At 44.8% G+C, this 22,011-nt stretch overlaps 1 protein-coding gene across 2 annotated transcripts in view; it reads left to right on the top strand.

Moving 5' to 3' along the window:
* Positions 1–22,011, top strand: part of NID1 (nidogen 1) — a 96,976-nt gene that overhangs the window by 22,603 nt on the left and 52,362 nt on the right. The window contains exons 3-9 of one of the 2 annotated variants that reach the window (XM_022553117.3): positions 1,884–2,110; positions 5,246–5,619; positions 8,181–8,333; positions 12,066–12,317; positions 14,954–15,154; positions 17,223–17,468; positions 19,108–19,251. In XM_022553117.3, coding sequence (XP_022408825.3) covers positions 1,884–2,110; positions 5,246–5,619; positions 8,181–8,333; positions 12,066–12,317; positions 14,954–15,154; positions 17,223–17,468; positions 19,108–19,251 — 1,597 coding nt within the window. The remainder of the gene's footprint in view (positions 1–1,883; positions 2,111–5,245; positions 5,620–8,180; positions 8,334–12,065; positions 12,318–14,953; positions 15,155–17,222; positions 17,469–19,107; positions 19,252–22,011) is intronic. The other variant, XM_022553118.3, reaches the window with a different exon arrangement.

Raw genomic sequence — 22,011 nt, 5'->3', positions numbered from 1 at the left:
ACAGGGCTGATAAATTACAGCCCTAGCTGCTCTTACGTTGGGTGGTGGATAGTGGGAGGTGGCTTCTAGATAAATAGAGAATTTATTAATATGAAGTGATAGGTTAAACTAATAAAGCAGTCTCAAGAGATGTGAAGAAATAAAGACCAGACCCAGACTCTAGCTGGGGGGACAAAACCCATTTGTACCATGTGGGTGGTTCAGGAAACAAGTTTCATCATAACCAGGGATGGGAGTCTCTGTGGATGCAGTGGTTGGGAAAGGTGTTAGGGTGTGTAGAGCTTGGACTTGCCCTTGAAGGAAGGGGGGAATATTTGAAGAAGCCATCTCTAGATCTGAGGTGACTCTTTAGGACATGCTTTGATTTCTCCTTGGAAAAATAAATTTGCTCCGCCATTGTTTAATTTTTATAGCATTACAGGGTAGAGAGCAACTTGAAAGGCCCAAAAGCACTCCCTTTAGATGGGGGATATTCCCAGCTGGTGGTTCCCAAAGTGTGTACCACAGAACACTGGTCCCACAGACATTCCTTGAGGAAGAGGACTCCTCAGACCAAATAAGTTTGGGAAGCGCTAACGCTATATCTCCCTCATGGTGACTCACTCTGGAAAGTCCTATAGTACAGAAACCTGCTTAATTTTGTTTAATTTAGTCATCCCCAAACCTTTTGGCCATACCCTTTTCCCTCCCAAATAAGACACATTGCATCCCATAGAGCACACTTTGGAGAAGTCTGTCTGACACGTTTTGCTTTGCCACCTGTATCTGCCTGAGTGCTGTACTTGAAAACTGTTTAAAACCTTCAATTTCTCGAGTGTGCATCCTTTTCACTTGAGTGATACCTGCCCAGCCCCTTGTACAGAGCTCTTGCCTGCTTCACGGGCCAAATCTCCCCTCACTCTTACTTCTCTGCACCCTCTTGCAGCAGCTGTATCAGATTATTTGCAATTCCCTGCTGAGGCTTTTTGCTTGTTTGTTTTACCCACAGTCTCTTGCACTAGCTGTGCTCTCTGCTTGCGATGGCCTCTCCCTGACCCTCACTGCACGTGTCTAGCTCCTGCTTGTTCTTTCCGCCTCCTCTGCCCCCACTCCTCTCAGCATCGGGCACTTCGCCTGCACACAACTCCATTACAGAATCTATCCTCCAATTTGGCAATGTTTTTGTTCACATGTCAGTTTTCCCACCTAGACTATAAATTCTCAAGTGCGGCGATCGCGTACTTTTATTCGTCTTCACAGTGCTCAGGACAATGCCTGGTGTGTAGGAGAGGTACTAACATTAGGAATATGTTCTCTGTGCCTGGCCCTTCCTATGCTAGCTCATGTAGTCCTCCTAACATTTCTGTGCCGTAGGTGGCTTTATCTCCATCTTACAGATTCACAGATCAAGGTTCAGAGAGGTTAGGTAACATGCCCAAGGTCACACAGTCAGTGAGGAGTAGAGCAGGATTTGGATCCAGATTTGTTTTCTCTCAAAGCTCATTTTCTTTCTTACTGCACGGTGCTTGGGCTCAATCAGCTAAATAATGAATGTGGTTGAATATGTTTAATGGCTGTGGAAACAAATTCTGTGGGTAAGAATTTGCTAAGTTGCATGAGATTTAGGCCACTACCTGGAGGTGCCATCTATAGTTTTTCATTAACCTTAGGGTCATGGTTATGCAGAAAGTATTCATTGATTAATTAGAAAATTTCATGTTGACATAGCTTTAGAGATATTTAAGTGGAATTATCCTGGAATACTTGGTCCTACAAAAGTATTTCTTTAGAATAAGGTGTAAATACTGCCATCTCTGTATTTTTTAGATACGATCTGGTGAAGAGCACATTTTAAGATCTGTAGATATTTTCCTGAGTAACTGAATTTTAACTCATCTTCACAGAGAAACACATTCCAGGCTGTTCTGGCCTCCTCTGATTCCAGCACCTACGCCATTTTCCTTTATCCTGAAGATGGTCTGCAGTTCTATACGACATTCTCAAAGAAGGATGAGAACCAAGTTCCCGCAGTGGTTGCTTTCAGCCAAGGTTTAGTAGGATTCATATGGAAGAGTGACGGAGCTTATAATGTATTTGCTAATGACAGAGAATCAATTGGAAACTTGGCCAAGTATGCTTTTTTTGTTGTTCTTCAGTAGATTCTCCCCTTAATAAGACTATCATTAGTCTATAAGACTATTTAAAACAACAGTCTATAAGACTGTTTTATTAAGAATAATGTAATGGGCAATATAGAACATTACCTGAAAATGTTCCCATGGATTTAAATTTTGTATATAATTTTAATATTATGGAGTACTTTGTTTTTCTGATGAACTCAAGGGAATATACTCTTAGAATGAACAGGTATCCAAGTTTTTAGATATCATTCTCATTTGAGACAGTTTTATCATCTCTTCTATACGTATAAAGTTAGAAATACAAGTTATTCAAAACTATGTCCTGCTATGACCCCAAGGCTGAGAAAACCCCTCCCAATTTCATATTGCCAGTTGAGTCTAAAACTCCTCTACACTTTAATGATGTGCTGGTAAATGCTTAGCAACTGGCTTTAGGTGGGTTGGGGAAGCCTTCATTTATAGCATTTGCCTATTTCCGTGGGGTAAAAACTCCTACCATGGCCCGTTTACAGCTGCTCACATCATGTCGCTCAACCTGGGGTTGAGAAAACGTGAACCATTATACAGTATTCTCACCATAGAGGTGCAGTAGATTCACATAACTTGAAGAACATAGCTAATATGAGTTTCAAGTATTTATTCCCTCTGCTTTTATTTCTTTTGATTTTTATTGTAGTTGATTTACAATGTTGTGTTAGTTTCTGCTGTACAGCAGAGTGAATCAATTATACATATATATATCCACTCATTTTTAGATTCTATTCCCATATAGGTCATTACAGAGTATTGAGTAGAGTTCCCTGTGCTATATAGTAGGTTCTTATTAGTTATCTCTTTTATATATAGTAGTGTGTATATGTCAATCCCAATCTCCCAATTTATCCCTGCCCTTCCCCCTTGGTAACCATAAGTTTGTTTTCTACCTCTGTGACTCTATTTCTGTTTTGCAAATAGGTTTATTTATTACTATTTTTTTTTTAGATTCCACATATAAGCGATATCACATGATATTTGTCTTTCTCTGACTTACTTACTTCACTCAGTATGACAATCTCTAGATCCGTCCATGTCACTGCAAATGGCATTATTTCGTTCTTTTTTATGACTGAGTAATATTCCATTGTATATATGTAGCACGTCTTCTTTATCCATTCATCTGTCAATGGACATTTAGGTTGCTTCCATGTCCTGGCTCTTGTAAATAGTGCTGCAATGAACACTGGGGTATATGTATCTTTTTGATTGCCTCTCATTTTAATATAGATCATTTAATTGTAAGTTTATATACTTTAATTTTTTACCAGCTGGTTCAAGCAAGCTCCTGCATAGCACTGCCTTTATTTGAGTCCCAAGCAGACAGATTGATTAGACGTCCAATTTCTGCAGGACTTTCTTGATTCCTCATTCCCTGTCTAACCCCAATCTTTTGCTCAGTATTCTCTACCAAGTAGTGTATGTCCCTTCTTTCCATTGTACGAGCTGGTCATTTTACATAATTTCTTACAGGAACACTTCCAATCACACACAGAAGAGCAGTAAAAATGGTGGTGCAAGAAGTAGAGATTAGGGTTATTCTATTGTATTTTATAACTATAAAATGCCTTTAGATTCTCAATATCATTTGTATTTCACTACACACTTTTAACATAAAAAGGTAAATTGAGACCTGTCCAAGGTTCCACAGCTAACAGTGTTGGGATTTCTAATAAACCAACTCTGTACTATTTTCACTCATAACTCTTCTGACACCAAATTTGTGGGGTTTTTCCCCCAACCAATTCTCCAACTCTTTAGACACCAGCTAGGTGTCCTGTAATTCGATTCAGTTCTGACACTAACTGCTTGGAGTCAGCACATACCTCACAGATTAAGGGCTCAGTCCCACAAAACTGCCCCCACTTCAGACATCCCTGCAAGTCCTGGGTTGCCACCTGCACTTCTGATCAACCAGCTATAAATCGGGGATCTCCATGAACCCCTGCTCAAGTTCGATAATTTGCTAGAATGGCTCACAGAACTCAGGAAAGCACTTTCCTTACTATGACCAGTGTGTTATAAAGGATACACTCAGGAACAGACAAATAGAAGAGATGCATAGGGCAAGGTATGGGAGGAAGAGTGGGTGAGGGGCTTCCGTGTCTCCTCTGGGCTCACCACCCTCCTAGCCCCTTGATGTGTTCACCAGCCCCAAAGTTCTGTCAATCTCATCACTTAGGAATTTTTATTACATAGGCATGATTGAGTAAACCATTGGCCATTGGTGATTAACCTATTCTCCAACCCCACTCCTCACCCCCTCCCTGGAAGTCAGGGCGTGGGGAAGAAAATTCCAGCCCTGTAATCAAGCCTTATTCTATTTTTTTTTTGCGGTATGCGGGCCTCTCACTGTTGTGGCCTCTCCCGTTGCGGAGCACAGGCTCCAGACGCGCAGGCTCAGAGGCCATGGCTCACGGGCGCAGCCGCTCCGCGGCATGTGGGATCTTCCCGGACTGGGGCACGAACCCGTGTCCCCTGCATCGGCAGGCGGACTCTCAACCACTGCGCCACCAGGGAAGCCCCAAGCCTTATTCTTCCTAGTGACCAGCCCCCATCCTGAAGCTACCCAGGGTCCCCAGCCACCAGCCATCTCATTAGCATACAAAAAGACACTCTTATCACTCCAGAGATAACAGGGATTTTAGGGATTGTATGCCGGAACCAGAGACAAGGACCAAATACACAGTTCTTATCATATCACACCATGCCCTGGAAAGAGAATAACTGAGAAAATGGATGACTCCGGTCAACAGGTTGCTTATATGGTAAAGCACATGACCAGTGATTCCTATAAATTGCATTTTAAGGCCTGAAAATGTCCCTGAAGCGTGCCTCTCGAGTGGCCAAGACTAAGCCTTTGCTAGGGTTGTGCCCATTGGATACAGCCTCACCGTTTCCCCCTGGATGGTCTCAGCTCAGTGATGACCAGACAGGACTGCATCTGCTCTCTCATCGTCTACCGAGGCTGTGGGCAGAAGCAGGCGTTGGGTTTCAGATTGACATGGATCCCCAGGGCTCCTTCTGCTTGGTTGCTGGGGGCTGTTTGTGGGTTGCTGGCCTGTTTCCAAGAAGCCTGTCCTTCCCCCTAGGAGCAGCAACTCTGGGCAGCAGGGCATCTGGGTGTTTGAGATTGGGAGTCCGGCCACGGCCAGTGGCGTGGTGCCCTCGGACGTGAACCTGGGATTGGACGATGGAGCAGAGTATGGTGATGAGGATTATGACTCGGGGACACCTCTGAGCCTGGAGGACACGGGCACCACATCCTTCCCCTATGAGGCCCGGAGAAGGGGAGACACTGGCACATACAACGTGCCCAGTGACCTGCCCCCCCGCCGCCTGGCTACTGAGAGATCCCCTGGACCTCCCACGGAGAGGACCAGATCTTTCCAGCTGCCAGCAGAGAGGTTTCCCCAGCAGCAACCACAGGTCATAGATGTGGATGAAGTTGAGGAAACAGGAGTTGGTAAGGCCATTTATGTTGCAGGTGGTACCTTCTTGGATACTTGGGTTTCCAGACAGGGGAGCGTTGCTGGCGGGGTGTCAGCTGTGCTCATTATTTGGTGGTTTGTAAGGATGAGCGCCTGGGGAAGGAGGGGTGGAACTCGCAGCTGCAGAGCATCGGTCGATGGGCCTGAAGGCTTCAGAGACTCCAAGGGATCTGGCCATTAGGGCTGGGGTTATGGAGACTGTAGAACATGTCCTCTTTCAAGTCTTCTATTATTCTTTCTTTTTTTTTTTCTGTTTTAAAGAGAAAAGTGCTTTAGAATTATTTTGATAGTCAGATTTCCTTCCTTATTTGTGACTTCTGAGATCAGTAGTATATTCACCCACCTGAAAAAACATTTTAGAAGCTCTTTTGGCTATTGACACGGTTTATCTTTGAAATTTATTTCCTCTTGGTTTTGGAAGGGGGATGGTTGATGATTTTTCCTCCTGGGCCCTCTCAGTATCAGAGTTAGTTTGTGAACGTTTAAAACTACAAAATAAGTAGATCCCCTTTTTGAGGATGGTTTTAAAGCACAATATCTTGTAATCAACTGTATTATATCAGATTTTTGCTACATTTTCAGGGAAAACCACTGGAACCCCAGCATGCTTTGATTTGTCTTATAAAAAACATTTGAACTAGACTGTGTTCATTATTTTTTTGCCCTTCAGGTTGACCTATAATCCATTAAGATTCCTATCAGGGGGACGGTCCAAGCCTTTAAATGATGTTTACTGTGACGCACAACTGCTTCAGCTATGAAGGCCCTCAAAACATCTACTCAGTTCCACATTATTCACCCATTTTTATTTCTCCTTACTTGTGATTTGTCTCGTAGCAATAGTCGGATGTTCTTATCGAGTATCCCAAAGCATGGACAGTATCTGGTGGCCGGGGGTAGTGTGCTTACTTACCTCTGAGGCACAGAAACGGAGAAGCTGCCCTTAGTGACATGATGAGTACGTGGTTCATGTCTCAGGGCTCCCTTTATACACATGGCACCCTGGATTTCCTGGGGTAATGCTGACACCTAGCACGTCGCACTCAGCTCTTATAGCTGGGCCTCAGAGTGGTCGCCCCAAGATGGATTGCATATGTTTACCGGCACATATGTTTACCTTCAGGGTGAGTTTTGAGTCTCATCCTGCTTTCACCCCACATACATGTCTCTGAAATTCTCATTTGTGAAGTCATCACTTAAATGAGAGCATAGCTAGCCCCAGCAACTTATGGTTGTATATTCCTTGGTACTAGTAAAAAGAAAAGCCTAGATTTGAGCCCTAACTGTGTTTAAAAGAGATGTTTTTCTGCCCTCGATCCCACTTATTTCACTGTTTTTATTAGAAAGGTCAGTCTTCTGTAGCCAGCAGTGCATTCCTGGTGTGATTTGAATAGTCACCCACAGATACGTCGACCATAACAGACCCACTGGGAGCTGGGCTTAAGCAATCAGTAGCATCACATGCGTTCAGCTCAGGGCCCAAGTATTTTCAGCTCCAAACGCCATCTTTATAAATACAGGAAATTCCCTTCTGGGTATGTAGGACTCATGGAATCTTCCTGGAGTTAAACTTTACTTTTCTCTTCACTCATAACAGTCATTTATAAAGTAGGTCATTATCCCCTATAAAAGTTCATCCCCTTTTGTGTTTTTGAACTTCATCCCAAATTAATTTGCCCTGGATTTTTGAGTTTAATGAGCTAGTTTATCATCCAATAAAATGAACCTGGGAGGGAGACATTTAAAATAGGGAGAAATTCTTGTTTCTTGGGTCAGAGGCTTTTAGACCAGGTATGACTGAGGAATTATTTCTAACTAGCTTTTGACTCAAGAGCTTAGGATTTATCCCCTGGTGAGAAGAAAGGGTCAATTTTTTTTTTTTTTTTTTTTTTGCGGTACGCGGGCCTCTCACTGCTGTGGTCTCTCCCGTTGCGGAGCACAGGCTCCGAACGTGCAGGCTCAGCGGCCATGGCTCACGGGCGCAGCCGCTCCGCGGCATGTGGGATCTTCCCAGACCGGGGCACGAACCTGCGTCCCCTGCATCGGCAGGCGGACTCTCAACCACTGCGCCACCAGGGAAGCCCAAGGGTCAAAGTTTTTAAAAAATACTTTAAGCTTGTTAAAATGGCACTTTGTGTTATAGATATTTTACCACAATAAAAGATAATTTTTAAAAATTTTAAGGTCCCTCCTGCCCAAAATGTGAAGCGGATCTGACGACATTAGATGGATGCCATATTAAGATTGACATTGGGTGGCAGTCACCTAATATTGATTCCGTGATACTGAGGACATTGGATTATAGCATTTTTAAAGAATTCACCCTTGTGATTTCTCAAACTCCCTTTAGACCCATTTGCTTTGGTGGTTTGAATAATAGAACCACTATACTATTTAAGTGGCTACAGGTAGAGAGCCCTGGGTCTGAATTGCCTGAGCAGATGTCAAGTCTTGCACAGCTGAGGGCGTAGGGTCAGAAAGCCTCCTGGTCCAGAGCCCTGTGAAGCGCTTACAGGTGTGCTGTGTTCTCTCCAAGCAGTTTTCAGCTACAACACAGATTCCCGCCAGACGTGTGCCAACAACAGACACCAGTGCTCTGTGCATGCAGAGTGCAGGGACTTTGCCACCGGCTTCTGTTGCAGCTGTGTTTCCGGCTACACGGGGAACGGCCGGCAGTGTGTTGCAGAAGGTACTTTGCTTCTGTCTGTTCCCTTTGAAGGGGGAGAAAGGGGGAGGAGTGGAGTTCTTGTTTCGGTGCTTGTTTTTTTGTTTTTTTTTTGTGGTACTCGGGCTTCTCACTGTTGTGGCCTCTCCCTTATGCGGAGCACAGGCTCCGGACGCGCAGGCTCAGCGGCCATGGCTCACGGGCCCAGCCGCTCCGCAGCATGTGGGATCTTCCCAGACCGGGGCACGAACCCATGTCCCCTGTATCGGCAGGCGGACTCTCAACCACTGCGCCACCAGGGAAGCCCCTTGGTGGCTTGTTTTGAAAAATCTTTCCTTTACCTAGATCTCTAAACGGGGGTGGTATTTTCAGTCGGGCAATGATAGTTGATCTCTCATTCCCCGTTCTTGCCAGTATTTTTCTACTGGGGGTGTGGTCCTGGGGAGTGTCCTTTTTTTCTAATAAGGGGAGGTCTCTTTCTTTCCTGTGCTGTTTCTCCATCTCTGAAATGACGGCCATTGGGAGCCCATCTTCACAACTGTCCCTATAGCGTGAGACAAAGGCTGAAGTGTTGAAATTATGCAGCCTGGACCACGAATTGTCAGTGCCCCCCATTTTCCTCCGCTTCTTTCAAACCTTTTCTTTTGGCATCACTCAGACCATCCTTATGGTGGTTCAACTCCAGCAAGGCCACAGTGGGCTGGTGGAAACCAAAGTATGTAGCGGGTAAAGACCTGTCCTCATGCCCCTGGAATCCCAACGTGGTGATAGAGGAGCATAACAGGTGCATCACAGCTAACTCTGGAGCCCAGACCCATTGTGGGCCCACTCCAAAAGGGACTCAGCTGGCGTCAGTGGGCTGGCATCAGTTCTGAGCTCTGCCCCCGGAAAAGGACCAACCAGTCTTGACATTCTCAGCGGGTCAGAAGAATCTTCTCTGCAAAAGTCTAGAGGGTCCGGATAAGAGTTTACTTCAAGAGGGAGACCTATGGGAACCTGAGGCCATAAACCAGAATTAAAACAAAACCCAAACCGACCATACTGAACATTTGTTCCTTCAGATGCCAAGTCACCTCACTTGTCACCTGTCATTTTCCTCGTGTGTTTAATGAGGAGCCTCAACTGCTTCACACAATACAACTGAATAAAACTCAGTTGGAGGAGTGCTTTTCTGTTTTTTCAGATCCCCTGCCATAGCTAAAGTGAAATCAGTTATTTTAATTTGCTAAAATAAAAAAGTTCCCTCCTAGGTCACAGTTAGATGGTTAAATGCTATCTGCAGCAACGAAAGAAAATTTTGGATACGTTGCGTATCAATTTGGGGGGATGTTTTTAACGTTTATAAATGTGTTGTCTGTTTGCTTCCAAAGCCCACTGCCCCAGGGATGGTGTACCTTTGCTGCTTTGTTTTAGGCTTGGCTTTTATATTTCTCTCACCCTGGGAGCAGCTTCCACAATCTACAGTGAACCTTTCTTCTCAAAGAGCAAAAATCTCATTAGCTCTTTCTGTGCCAGGTATCAGACTGAAAATGCCGATAGGCTGCATTTGGCAGGAAGCTCAGATGTGACAGATTGCTCGGCTACGTTTTTTCACCTTCTGTACACGCCCCGTCATAGTTTTGTGGTTTAAATATTCTTTTGGAGTCTTGCTACTTTTGAAATAGTTTTCTAGCTCCAAGTTTGGTGGAAAAAGATTTGGTTTCCTTCCCCCTGGGTTTCCTGCTTATTTCTGTAATTGTTTGGGGGCGGCATTTTTTGATATTAGCCTTCTAACGTCACAGCATCCCCCAGTGTAATGACATAGTTTGTTTGCAGAAATACTCTGTGTCGAGTCTGCCTTGGCTTGTCAGTGAACCTGTTTATTTTATATTTTATTTTATTTTATTTTATTTTTGGGGGCCGCACCACACGGCATGCAGACTCTTAGTTCCCTGGCCAGGGATGGAACCCATGCCCGCTGCAGTGGGAGCGTGGAGTCTTAACTTCTGGACCGCTAGGGAAGTCCCTCAGTGACCCCGTTTAGCAGCTAAGGCATACTGAACACAGCAGAAAGTCTTCAGAACGCTGGTGACCATGCTCAGATGAGGGCTCGTTTGTCTCAGGTTATTCTACAAACTTTACTGAGAACTTACTGTGCACAGAAACCTCTGCTAAGACGGAGCCAGGGAGTTGGGTGCGAAAGTCTTGTCTCTAGACATTTATAATCTAGGAAGAGAAACACGATATGTACAATCAGTAAGTGATAGAATTTCTACCATCAAACCTGAACAGTCCAGGGTGACTTACTTACCTCTTGCTTCAGTTTTGTTTTTTTTTAAAGATGTAAGTAACACAGTCACTTAAAGTATACCATTTGGTTCTTTTTAGTATATTAACTAAGTGGTGCAACGACCGACTCTAATTTTAGAGCATTTTCATCGCTCCAGAAGGAAACCCTGGATCTCTTAGCAGTCACCCTCAATTTATCCTCATCCCCAGTCTCTGTCTGTCAACACGGGTTTTCCTGTTCTGGATATTTCATATAAATGGAATCTTGCAACGGGGGACCTTTGTGTTTGGCTTCTTTCACTTAGCATGATGTTTCCAAGGTGCATCCATGTTTTAGCATGTATCGGGTACCTCATCCCTTTTTTCTAGTGAAATAATATCCATTTCATGGATATACCACATTCTGTTTATCCATTCATCAATTGATGAACATTTGGGTGCTTTCCCTTTTTGGCTGTCGTGAATAATGCTGCTAAGAACATCCGTGTACAAGTTTTTGTGTGGACATATGTTTTCTGTTCTCTTGGTATATACCTAGGAGCTGGAATTGCTGGGTCATGTGGTAACCTTCAATTTTCTTATTCAAATACAAGAACAACTTAATTTCTTGAGAGCTTATCTTTTCCCGATTAAACAATAATATATGCAAGTTATAAATATTTGAACATTATAGAGATATATAGTATAGAAAATGAAAGTTCACCAATATGGCCCTGAGTTAGCCACTGGTAGCAGTTTTGTGTACATCTCTTCAGATATTTGCCCCTAAGTGTATGCTAACTTTTATCATTAATGTGATTTTCAAAAATGGTGTCCTATACATATACTATTTAGCAATTTATGAAGAAAGCTTTTAAATATGCCATAGTAAGTTTCACATCTTTCCTAGTTGGCTAAATGGAGCAATCAACAATAGACACACCCCAGCCCACAAGCTGGTTCTGGGTCAGAGGGCGTATTTGTGTGGCCTTCGATATCCGCTGTGGCCACTTCTGTCTGGCTTGGCTTGAGTGAAGGTCCAGGACTCAGACTGGCAGTCCTATGTTTGAGCCGGAGATGCTCTTTAAGATGTGTTACAGATCAGGCAACCAAATGTCCCATCCAGTTTAGCCCTACTGTCCCAGTGAAATGACTAATTCTGTCCCTGATACTCTCAAAAGTGAGACATTTATGTCACCTAGTTGTAGACCACCCATGATACTGTTATGAGATCGTTTTATTTGCCTCAGACCTTCCTCCATCAAACAATGGGTCTCACTTTTCTGCTGTCCATTATCCATCAGCGTGGAAGAGAGGAAGAAAATTGGAATTTGTAAGGCTCATAGACACAGCCATAGGAACTGCCTTTTTGGGAAGAAGAGCTGCTTTCACTTACCCCAAAGCCCTTTACCCCAGCACTGTTTGGCTCTTTGCTTTTATAGGTACAGATCCTACCAGACATACTATTCTATTCTGAAGGGCTGCCTGCTTTCTTTGTTTCTCACTCAGGTACCCCCCAGAGAGTTAACGGCAAGGTGAAAGGGAAGGTCTTTGTGGGGAACAGCCAAGTTCCCATTGTCTTTGAGAACACCGACCTACACTCCTACGTGGTAATGAACCATGGGCGCTCCTACACAGCCATCAGCACCATTCCTGAGACCATCGGGTACTCTCTGCTTCCTCTGGCCCCTATCGGAGGCATCATTGGATGGATGTTTGCCGTGGAGCAAGATGGATTCAAGAATGGGTTTAGCATCACAGGTAACTGACATCAGACCTTAAAATTAACGGGCTGGGGTGAATGGAAAGGGAACTCCATGTCTGCAAGTAACTTACCGATAAGCATTTTGTGGCTCTGGAAATAAGGTGTTGAGGTAAAATTATCAAGAAGTTTTTCAATTAATATACATTAACTAAGACTGTCTAGAATTGCATTTTGATCAGGGAGCGATTTCAGGGTGGAGATTTAGATTTAGGCAGAGCAAGTGATGTTTGCTCCTATATCCTCACAACCCAAAGTATGGGGCTTCTTCTACTTATCCAGCCTGCCTCCAAATTCCCAACTAATCTGAAACTGACATTTGACATTTCCTCAGTATCTGCTTGGAGAAAAGGAACCTGTCATTTCTAGCTGGTAAAGTCAGCCTGATAAGCATAATCCTCACGAGTCTTAGGAAAGCTGAGTTTCCTTGGAGCTGCTTAGAGACCGTGTCCCGTAGGGGAAAGTTCAGTCTTTAGGGGACATGTGGGCAGATTGTCGGTGGGTGGGAGCAGAGGAGATGCTTCCCTGGAGCAGTGGTGGCCTCTCCCATGCTGTGCTGAGGCTGGTCCCCCTGTGCTGGAGGCCCTTTCCTGGAACTGCTTGGCTGGAGGAGCCTGTATCCTTCATCTCTGGCCGCTCCCAGGACCTGGAGACTGCTGTTCCTGGGGCACAGGTACATAGCCGCCGCCTCTGACTACCTAGACCTGCCTTCTCCAACACCCCTAGCCTCACTGTAGCTTCAGCCACGGCTTTACCATGAAAACACAGCTGAGAGCAGCGTCTGTAGGCTTTGCACAGATACCCTTCCCAAAGTTACAGAACATAAATACCTAACTTCCTGAAATGTGGACCTTTTAAGAAAGGAGAGGATATATATTTGAAAAGGGTATAAGATACCTTATTTATGGCCCAATGTTTTTTCTCCCTCTCCCACAGGCATGTGTACCCTGAGTATCATAACGATGTTCAGGCTCTCTTGCAAACACATGCTCTTCCCTTTGCAGACGTAGTTGAGCTTTGTGGCCAGACCCACAGATCCTACTCCTTGGCTGCACAGCATTTCATATTGGTGTTGCCTTGAATATGGGTTGACTTAAATGGATGGTCCTTTGTAACTTACATCAACTTCAGGGAGGCTGAGGGAGTCTTTACAAATTCCCTACAACAGCAAATCTTTGTTACTACAATGGTCCTTCTTAACTGCCCCTGTGTTATCAGCTGGTAATCTGCCTGGGACCTGGGGGCTATAAAGCAGGAGTTGTCCAACTTTTTCTGCAAAGGGCCATTTAGTAAATATTTTAAGCTTTGCCTAAATGTTTTAGGCTATTCGGGCTCCGTTGCAGCTACAGTAAGTCCCCTACATACGAACCTTCAAGTTGCGAACTTTCAAAGATGCGAACCTACGTTTGCATGTCCAATCACGTAAGTTAGTTCACATGCCTGGCGTACATTGTCACGTGAGTGCATCCTCTACAAGTGGTTGTGCTTTTGTGTACTTCACTGTACAGTACTGTATAGAGTACGGTAGTACAGTATCTTCATTTCAAGCCCAGGATGTCTGGAAGCAAGCGTAAAAGCAGCGGTGATGTAGCTCGTACTACTGTACTTTTAAAGGTACGGTACTGTAAGATTAAAAATGTTTTCTTTATTTTTTAATTTTTTTATGTATTATTTATGTGAAAAGCATTGTAAACCTATTACAGTACAGTCCTAGATAGCGGATTGTGTTAGTTGGGTACCTAGGCTAACTTTGTTGGACTTACGAACGTATTGGACTTACGCATGCGCTCTCGGAACAGAACTCATCCGTATGTAGGGGACTAACTGTCTTCAACTTTGTCGTCGTCGAGCGAAAGCACCAAAGATAATATGCAAATGAATGATCATGTCTGTGTTGGAATGAAATTCTTCATGGGCACTGCAATGTAAATTTCATGTACTTTTCACATATCATGAAATAGCTGTCAGCTCTGCTATCAGGAGTCTGCAAAGGTGGCAAAGGGAGGAAGCTGGAAGGAGGGGGGGTATTTTTTCCTGCTTGTCGGGGGCTGCCTCCCTGCCCAGACCAAGGGGAGATCCTGAGCCAGCACCTTAGTATGTGCTCCTAGGATGGTTTCTGGGTCTGGTGGTAGTTTGCCCTGAACAAGTGGCCCGTCCTGACCAGGGCTTAGCTGTTACAGTAGTCATTCCCACAGCCGACGTCCTGGAGCACATGATGTTTGGCAGAGGACGTTTTAACATACTTATCTAATTTCCCCAAGACAGATTGTATCCCTCTTTCATCATCAGGAAATGGAGGCTCCCGTGAGGTTAAGTAACTTGTTCAGGCTCACCCAACCAGTACCCAGCACAGCTGGGAGTCCAACTCCTATCCCCTGCTTTTTCCAGCACAAGCCATGAGCCCACCCATCTCAGATGCTGGTTTGCAGCTGGCAAGCAGCTTCTGTTTCTTGCGCGTGACTCAGTTGGGCCATATGGATGTCCCAGCTCTGTCCTTGGTGTCAACAGCCCCATTTCTACTAACCAAACTAAAGTATCTGCAGAGGAGGTGTGAGCCTGTCCCCACAGTGAGCCCAGGGTGGGCATGAGGGTGGCTTCCCTGACAGCAACGTGACAGACTGACCTTGCTTTGCAGGGGGCGAATTCACCCGCCAGGCTGAGGTGACCTTTGTGGGGCACCCGGACAAGTTGTTCATTAAGCAGCAGTTCAGCGGTATTGACGAGCACGGACACCTGACCATCGACACGGAGCTGGAGGGCCGAGTGCCGCAGATCACCTTCGGCTCCTCGGTGCACATCGAGCCCTACACGGAGCTCTACCACTACTCTCACCAGGGTGAGCCGCAGCGCCGCGTCCCGGGCCAGCGCCGTGTCCTGGGCCAGCGTCACCCACAGGCTCCAGCCCTGAGCTCATGCTATCTCCTGGCCTTTGGAGAGGGAAGTGCAGGGGGTACCTTATACAAATCACCTTTTCTCTAATAGATATCGTGCACTCATTGGAGAGAATTGAGGGCAGAAAAGAAAATAAGCATAACTTACAGATGTAAAACCAGGACACAATTATTATTAGATTAAGTGTATTTCCTTTCAGCCTTTTCCTTCCATGTAAAAAATATCCCAACATATGTATATATACCAACAAAAATAATACCCCAACATAAAATCTCACCATATTATATAATTTCAAAACAGTATAATTTTATTATAATATACATCTGTATGTACTTTTTAAGTTTCAAATTTACAGAAAAGTTGAAAATAGCAATTTCCACATATCATTTACCCAGCCTCACCAGTTGTTAACATTTTGCTACATTTGTTTATCATTCTCTCTCGCATACATACATATATATATATGAGGTTTTTTTTGGAGAGTAAGTTGTAGGCACCATGATCCATCATTCCCTAAATATTTCACGTGTTCTTCCTAAGGACAAGAACATCCTCTCACACGGTCCCAGTACACTCATCAAAATCAGGAAATTTAACATTGATGCAATACTACTGTATACTCTACAGTCAAGTATATAGTTTCTATTTACATAATTTCAGTCATACCACATTATTGTATCTTCACTTTTCCAGTTAGCATCAAATTATGAATACTTGATAGTTTCATTCTAGGCTTTGCAAACACTTTTTAATGAATCTCTACCATTCTGTTGTATGGCTATCAATGTAAACCATTCTCTTTTCTAAAGCTTAGGTTATTTCCAATTTTTCCTTCTCATAATGAGTTGAAATAATCACCTTCATCATAAATCTTGACCACATTTCTGATTCTTTTCTGACCGAATTCCTAGAAATAGAAGTGCCGAGTCAAACAATGGAGACTCTTTAAAGGCCCTTATTAAATGGCCATCCAGAATGGTTGTACCAATTCCCATGGCTCTGTGGCTTACTCCGGCTCTCCTGGGGAAAACGAGTGGGTGAGTAGGAGGTGCAAGGAGCCGCAGCACCCCGGTCTGCAAGTCAGGCTACGACCAGATGGTGTTTCTGGCAGCCCAGCACGTGGGAACTGGACAGGAGGCAGCTTACACTAATCTTTTATGTATCCTCTGGCTTTGATTATGAACTACCACAGAGCACACAGATATAAAGAGTCTTCTATACTTTTTTTTAAAATAGGAAGTTGAGATTTTCATTGTATGGGTGAAAAGCGAGCTGTCTTCTAAGTGGGGAAGACTTTCCCTTCTCTATTGAGATCTGCTCACGGCTCTTTAGTAATTTATAGAAATTGGCTACTGAAACCTATTAGTGTCTCATTTTTATATATCAGAGAACCGTTTAATCTAGGGTTATTTATAGCAGCCTCTATTTATTGAATCCTAAGTGAGATAACCCATAAAAAGCAGTTAGCACTCTGCTAGTCGCGTGGTAAATGCTCCGTAAATGGTGGTGTGTCTTAATAAGGGTATTAGCCTGCTTGATCCCAGAAATTTTACATACGTTATCTCATCCTCACCCCAGCCCATGTCGGAAAGGAAACAGAGGATAAAGAAGTTAGTAACTGGCCTATGATCACACACCTTGTGAGCGAAGGGGCAAGGTGTGAGTTCAGGTGTCTTTCCCTCCAAGCCCGTGCTCTTTCCATCAGAGCCTTAAACTCTGGGTTGGTTCTGGGTGACTTAGGAACTTATAGAGAAGCACTTGATGAGAAAAAGCAGTAACTATTTCTAATGCAAATAACATCAATAATAGTATGGGAAATCTAGGTGGCAGAATGAGTCCCAGTGCTGAAATAAATAGTTTTACGTATCCTGTTCCGTCCGATCTCTCATCTAGTAGCAGTATAGGCAGAGAATACTGCTGATGGTTTTAGAGCCCTTGACTAAGCCTCTTGTATCCTCAAGATCTCTCCTTTGTGTCCCTGCCTTGTCTCCCTGCTTCCCTCCCGCATCCAGTGATCACATCGTCCTCCACCCGGGAGTACACAGTGATGGAACCCGAGCGGGATGGCACTGCCCCTTCTCACGTCCACACTTACCAGTGGCGCCAGACCATCACCTTCCAGGAGTGCGTCCACGACGACTCCCGGCCGGCCCTGCCCAGCACCCAGCAGCTCTCAGTGGACAGCGTGTTTGTCCTGTACAACCGGGAGGAGAGGATCTTGCGCTATGCTCTGAGCAACTCTATTGGTCCTGTGAGGGGTAAGAGGTGGCAGCTCAGACTGGGCGTTGTGTGTGTCTGCCTGCACGGCTCTCTCGGTGCTTCTGACATGTTGTTTTTTGTCTCTTACTCTCAATAAGAAGAAGAAAGTTATGCTGAAATAGCTCCCGGCAGAAATAAATGTCTTGTCATTTATGATTCTTAGAAAACCTACCTGTCTCTGTTCTGCTAACCTAAGGCCTCCTCATTATTCCATTTGGGGTAGAGAAGAATGATAATCCTTGAGTTACCTTAAAGAGTAGACCATCCAAGGGCTGCAGCTGCCTATGGCCGGGCATTTATTTTGATTTTATTTTTTATTCTTTTCCATTATGATTTATTGCAGGATATTGACTATAGTTCCCTGTGCTATACAACAGGACCTTGTTCTTTATCCATTCTATATATAACAGTTTGCATCTTCTAACCCCAAACTCCCAATCCATCCCTGTCCTTCCCCCACACCCTTGGCAACCACAAGTCTGTCCTCTATGTCTGTGAGTCTATTTCTGTTTCCTAGATAAGTTCACTTGTTGTTGTTTCCATGTCATAGGTGGTTTCCATGTCTTGGCCATTGTGAATAGTGCTGCTAGGGGGTGCATGTATCTTTTTGAATTGTCTGGATATATGCCCAGTAGTGGGATTGCTGGACCATATGGTAGTTCTAGTTTTAGTTTTTTGAGGAAGCTCCATACTGTTCTGCATAGTGGCTGTATCAATTTACCTCCCCACCAACAGTGTAAGAGGGTTCCCTTTTCTCCACACCCTCTCCAGCATTTATTGTTTGTAGATATTTTGATGATGGCCATTCTGACCGCTGTGAGGTGATACCTCATTGTAGTTTTGATTTGCATTTCTCTAATAATTAGCGATGTTGAGCATCTTGTCATGTGCCCATGGATGGCCAGGCATCTAAAACACTCTGATACTCACTGTGTGCTCAGGGCCTGGGGAGATCCTAATCAAATCTGCTGAAAGTCAGGCACGGAGCCTACAACGAGCTTTCTGCCCGGGGACGGCACATTGCGAGAGGCGGGGCCTAGTCTCGGGGTGCTTCTGGCTGCGTGGAAGGAGCTGCAGTTAGTGGGACAGCCCAGTGTCAGGTTTCACATCATCCAAATCTTTAAGCCCTAGGGGTTCTGTATATTTGGGGTCTAGGTGTGAAGGTCTTTCTCTTTTTCAGTTATTTTCGATTCTCCCTCTGTACCCAGGTCACTTCTCCAGCTAGTCGAGTTTGTCCTCAGCTCCATAAAGCAGAAGGAGGGCAGGTGTCTGTCCCCTTCCTTTGACAGCTGTAGCTCCAGGCATCAGGGGTTGGCGTATTTTTTTCTTAAAAGGCCAGACAGTATCAGTAAATATTTCAGGCTTTGCCAGCCGTGCAGTCTCTCTCAGTTCTGTGACTGTAGCACAGAAGGACTGTATGCAAGTGAATGGGTGTGGCTGGTTTCCAGTAAAACTTTATTTACAAAAACAGACAAATGTCCAAAGGGATGTAGTTTGCTGATCCCGCCTCAGGTGACCCCCAGGTGACTCAGGAGTCGGCGGGTTTTCTGGTCATCAGTCCTGCCTTACTTTCTGGGGTTTCTGGAGGAATAAGAGTTTCTGAATCGTCACTGGGTTTCAATGTCTCTGCCTTCACAGACGGCTCCCCTGATGCCCTTCAGAATCCTTGCTACATCGGCACTCATGGGTGTGACAGCAATGCAGCCTGTCGCCCCGGCCCCGGGACCCAGTTCACCTGCGAGTGTTCCATCGGCTTCCGGGGAGACGGACAGACCTGCTACGGTACAGTCGTCCACTCTGACTTGGTGGTGGTGGGCAGTGGGGTGGGGGGCTGCAGAAACAGATCCTCTACAGCAGAGGGGCGAGGAAGAGGCAGCACTGGTGAGATAAACACTGATGGTCACGCTCAGTGTTCCCTCCGTGATGTTAGGGGTCCTGGCCCTTCCTTCATCTGGTCAGATGCCCTGACTCTAAGCAGCAGAGTAGAATTTATAAGGCCACACTCCACTTCACGTCGAGAATACATGGGCTTAAAGGAGGGGGAAGTCAGCGCTGTTTATAACACACATAATATGACTCCAGCTGCGACGTACCCAGGCGTTGTTGTGTTAGGTGCTTCACAAACACTGATTTAATTCAGCAACTCTAATGAGATAGATTCTTTCATTTCTGTCTTTTAAAAATTATTTTTAATTGTGGTAAAATGCACATAATATAAAATTGATCATTCCAACTATTTTTAAGTGTACGGTTCAGCAGCATTAAGTACATTTACATTGTTGTGTGACCATCACCACCATCCATCTCCACAACTCTTTTCATTTGCAAAACGGAAACTCTATTCCCATTAAATAACAACTTCCCATCCCTCCCCTCCACCGCCAGCCCCTGGCAACCACCATTCTATAACACTTGCTACAAATCTGATGATTCTAGGTAACTCGTGTAAGTGGAAACATACAGTATTTGCCCTTTGCTGTATCTGGCTTCTTTCACTTAGCATAGTGGCCCCAAGGTTCATCCATGTTGTAGCCTGGGTCAGAATTTCCCTTCTTTTGAAGGCTGCGAAATATTCCATTGCATACACATACTCCTTTTTCTTTTCAATCCATTCATTTGTCTATAGGCACTTGGGTTGCTTCAATTCTTTTTCTGTCGTGAATTATGCTGCTATGCACATGGGGTACAAATATCTGTTGAGACCCTTCTTTCAACTCTTTTGGGGAATATACCCAGAAGTGGAATTGCTGGGTCACATCAATTCTGTGTGTGATTTTTTTCGAAGAACCGTCATATGTCTTCCCCAGCAGCTGCACCATTTTATATCCCATCGCCAGTGCACAAGGGCTGCAATTTCTCCGCATTCTTGCCAACACTTGTTTTGTTTTTTGGATAGCGGCCATCCTAATGGCTGGGAGGTCTATTCCTGTTTTTACAGATGAGCCAGGGACATTGGAACGTTGGACCTTGAGTCTCTGACTCAAGTGCGTATATTATACTGTCTTCACTGTACTTATTTTATTGCTTATAATTTCACTTTAAATACTTTCACGTAGACAGATTGATATTTATGTTTGTTACTAAATTTTAATCCACCGCCAAAAGGCGGTTAGTTGACTCCTGACTCCATGAAGAGTCCATACAGCAGAGGCAACTAGGGTAAGAATGTCAGAGCTTCCTAAACCTGCCACAGGGGCTCACCAGCAAACGCAAGGAGTGCTAGAAGTAAGCTTCCCTAGTGAAATGGGGGGTGTGCACATGTCTCTTTGGCCAGAATGATGAGCAGCCCCCTTGAATGACTGGGGCATAAGAATCTGGGGAGCCCAGCAGCCTTGGAATTTGGGAACGATGCCTTGGGTCCGGAATCCGTTGAATTGAATCCATTGGATGCCTCCAGTGAATGGCAGCTTTAGTGTGCTGATTTCACGTGACGGTTAGCAGATCCTGCTGCTGGGGTATTGCTGCAGTTACTTCAGAGTGAAATTTATGTGAGGTGCTCATTGGAACGTCTGAAAGGATGGAGAGCAGGGACTGGGCTTACGGGAACAGCTTGTACCGCTGTTTAGCCAGCTCGCTGAGGACTTGGTCCGTGTGGTAGAATTCAATCTGAGACTCGCTTCCCTTGTAACGTACCACTGGGCAGGGGACATAGTTCCTACTCACCTCTGATCATCAGAGTTCCCCCGGTGTTTCCCCAAAGAGCCCAACAGTCTTGAATGGCTAAATTGGCTCAGGCCACTTTGAAACTGTGGTACTGTGTGTGTGTGAGCAGAGACCTCCCAGGCCATGATGATGGTGATGGTGATGGACACCACGAAGGGATGAGGTGCCCCCATTTCTCCAGCCTGTACCTCCTTAGTCTTTATGTAGCTGTGCTTCAGCTTCATAAGCCAACTGAATACAGTACGTCCCCTACATACAAGCCTTCAAGTTGCGAACCTTCAAAGCTGCAAATGTGCATTCGCGTGTCCCGTCATGTAAGTTAGTTCATGTGTCTGGTGTACATTGTCACGTGCGTGCATCCTCTATAAGTGGCTGTGCTTTTGTGTACTTTACTGTACAGTACTGTATAGAGTATGGTAGTACAGTGTCTTTATTTCAAGGCCAGATGTCCGGAAGCATGCGTAAAATCAGTGGTATATAGATGCTTGTGGTAGTTGGGTACCTAGGCTAAGTTTGTTGGACTTACGAACAAATTGGACTTACAAACGCACTCTTGGAATGGAACTCATTCGTATGTAGGGGAATTACTGTATTAGTAAAACGTGGAGCTACCGCAACCTGCTGACCCATAACCTCTGGCTAATTCTGCTTTTGGTGCCTGAGCTTGTGGTGGGACTGCTTGCTTCATTTTCCCAAGGCACAACCAGCCCTGCTTTATGGATGGAATCTGTTGCTATCGTGGAAACCCCTCCGATGTGTTGGCCCAGGAAGACAGGTGTTTGTGCGCACTTGCTTTTGCCCTGGCAGATTTGCACCATGGAATGTGGGTATATTCCTAGTCAGGCTACTTTCTGTTCTGGGTCACGAGAATAAGCCTCG

This window comes from Delphinapterus leucas, chromosome 16 (assembly GCF_059928025.1).
Source record: "Delphinapterus leucas isolate spDelLeu-1000000601 "Yukka" chromosome 16, BTC_Dleu_Yukka2, whole genome shotgun sequence".
Taxonomy (NCBI): Eukaryota; Metazoa; Chordata; class Mammalia; order Artiodactyla; family Monodontidae; genus Delphinapterus; species Delphinapterus leucas.
This window is presented reverse-complemented; position numbering and strand designations above follow the sequence as displayed.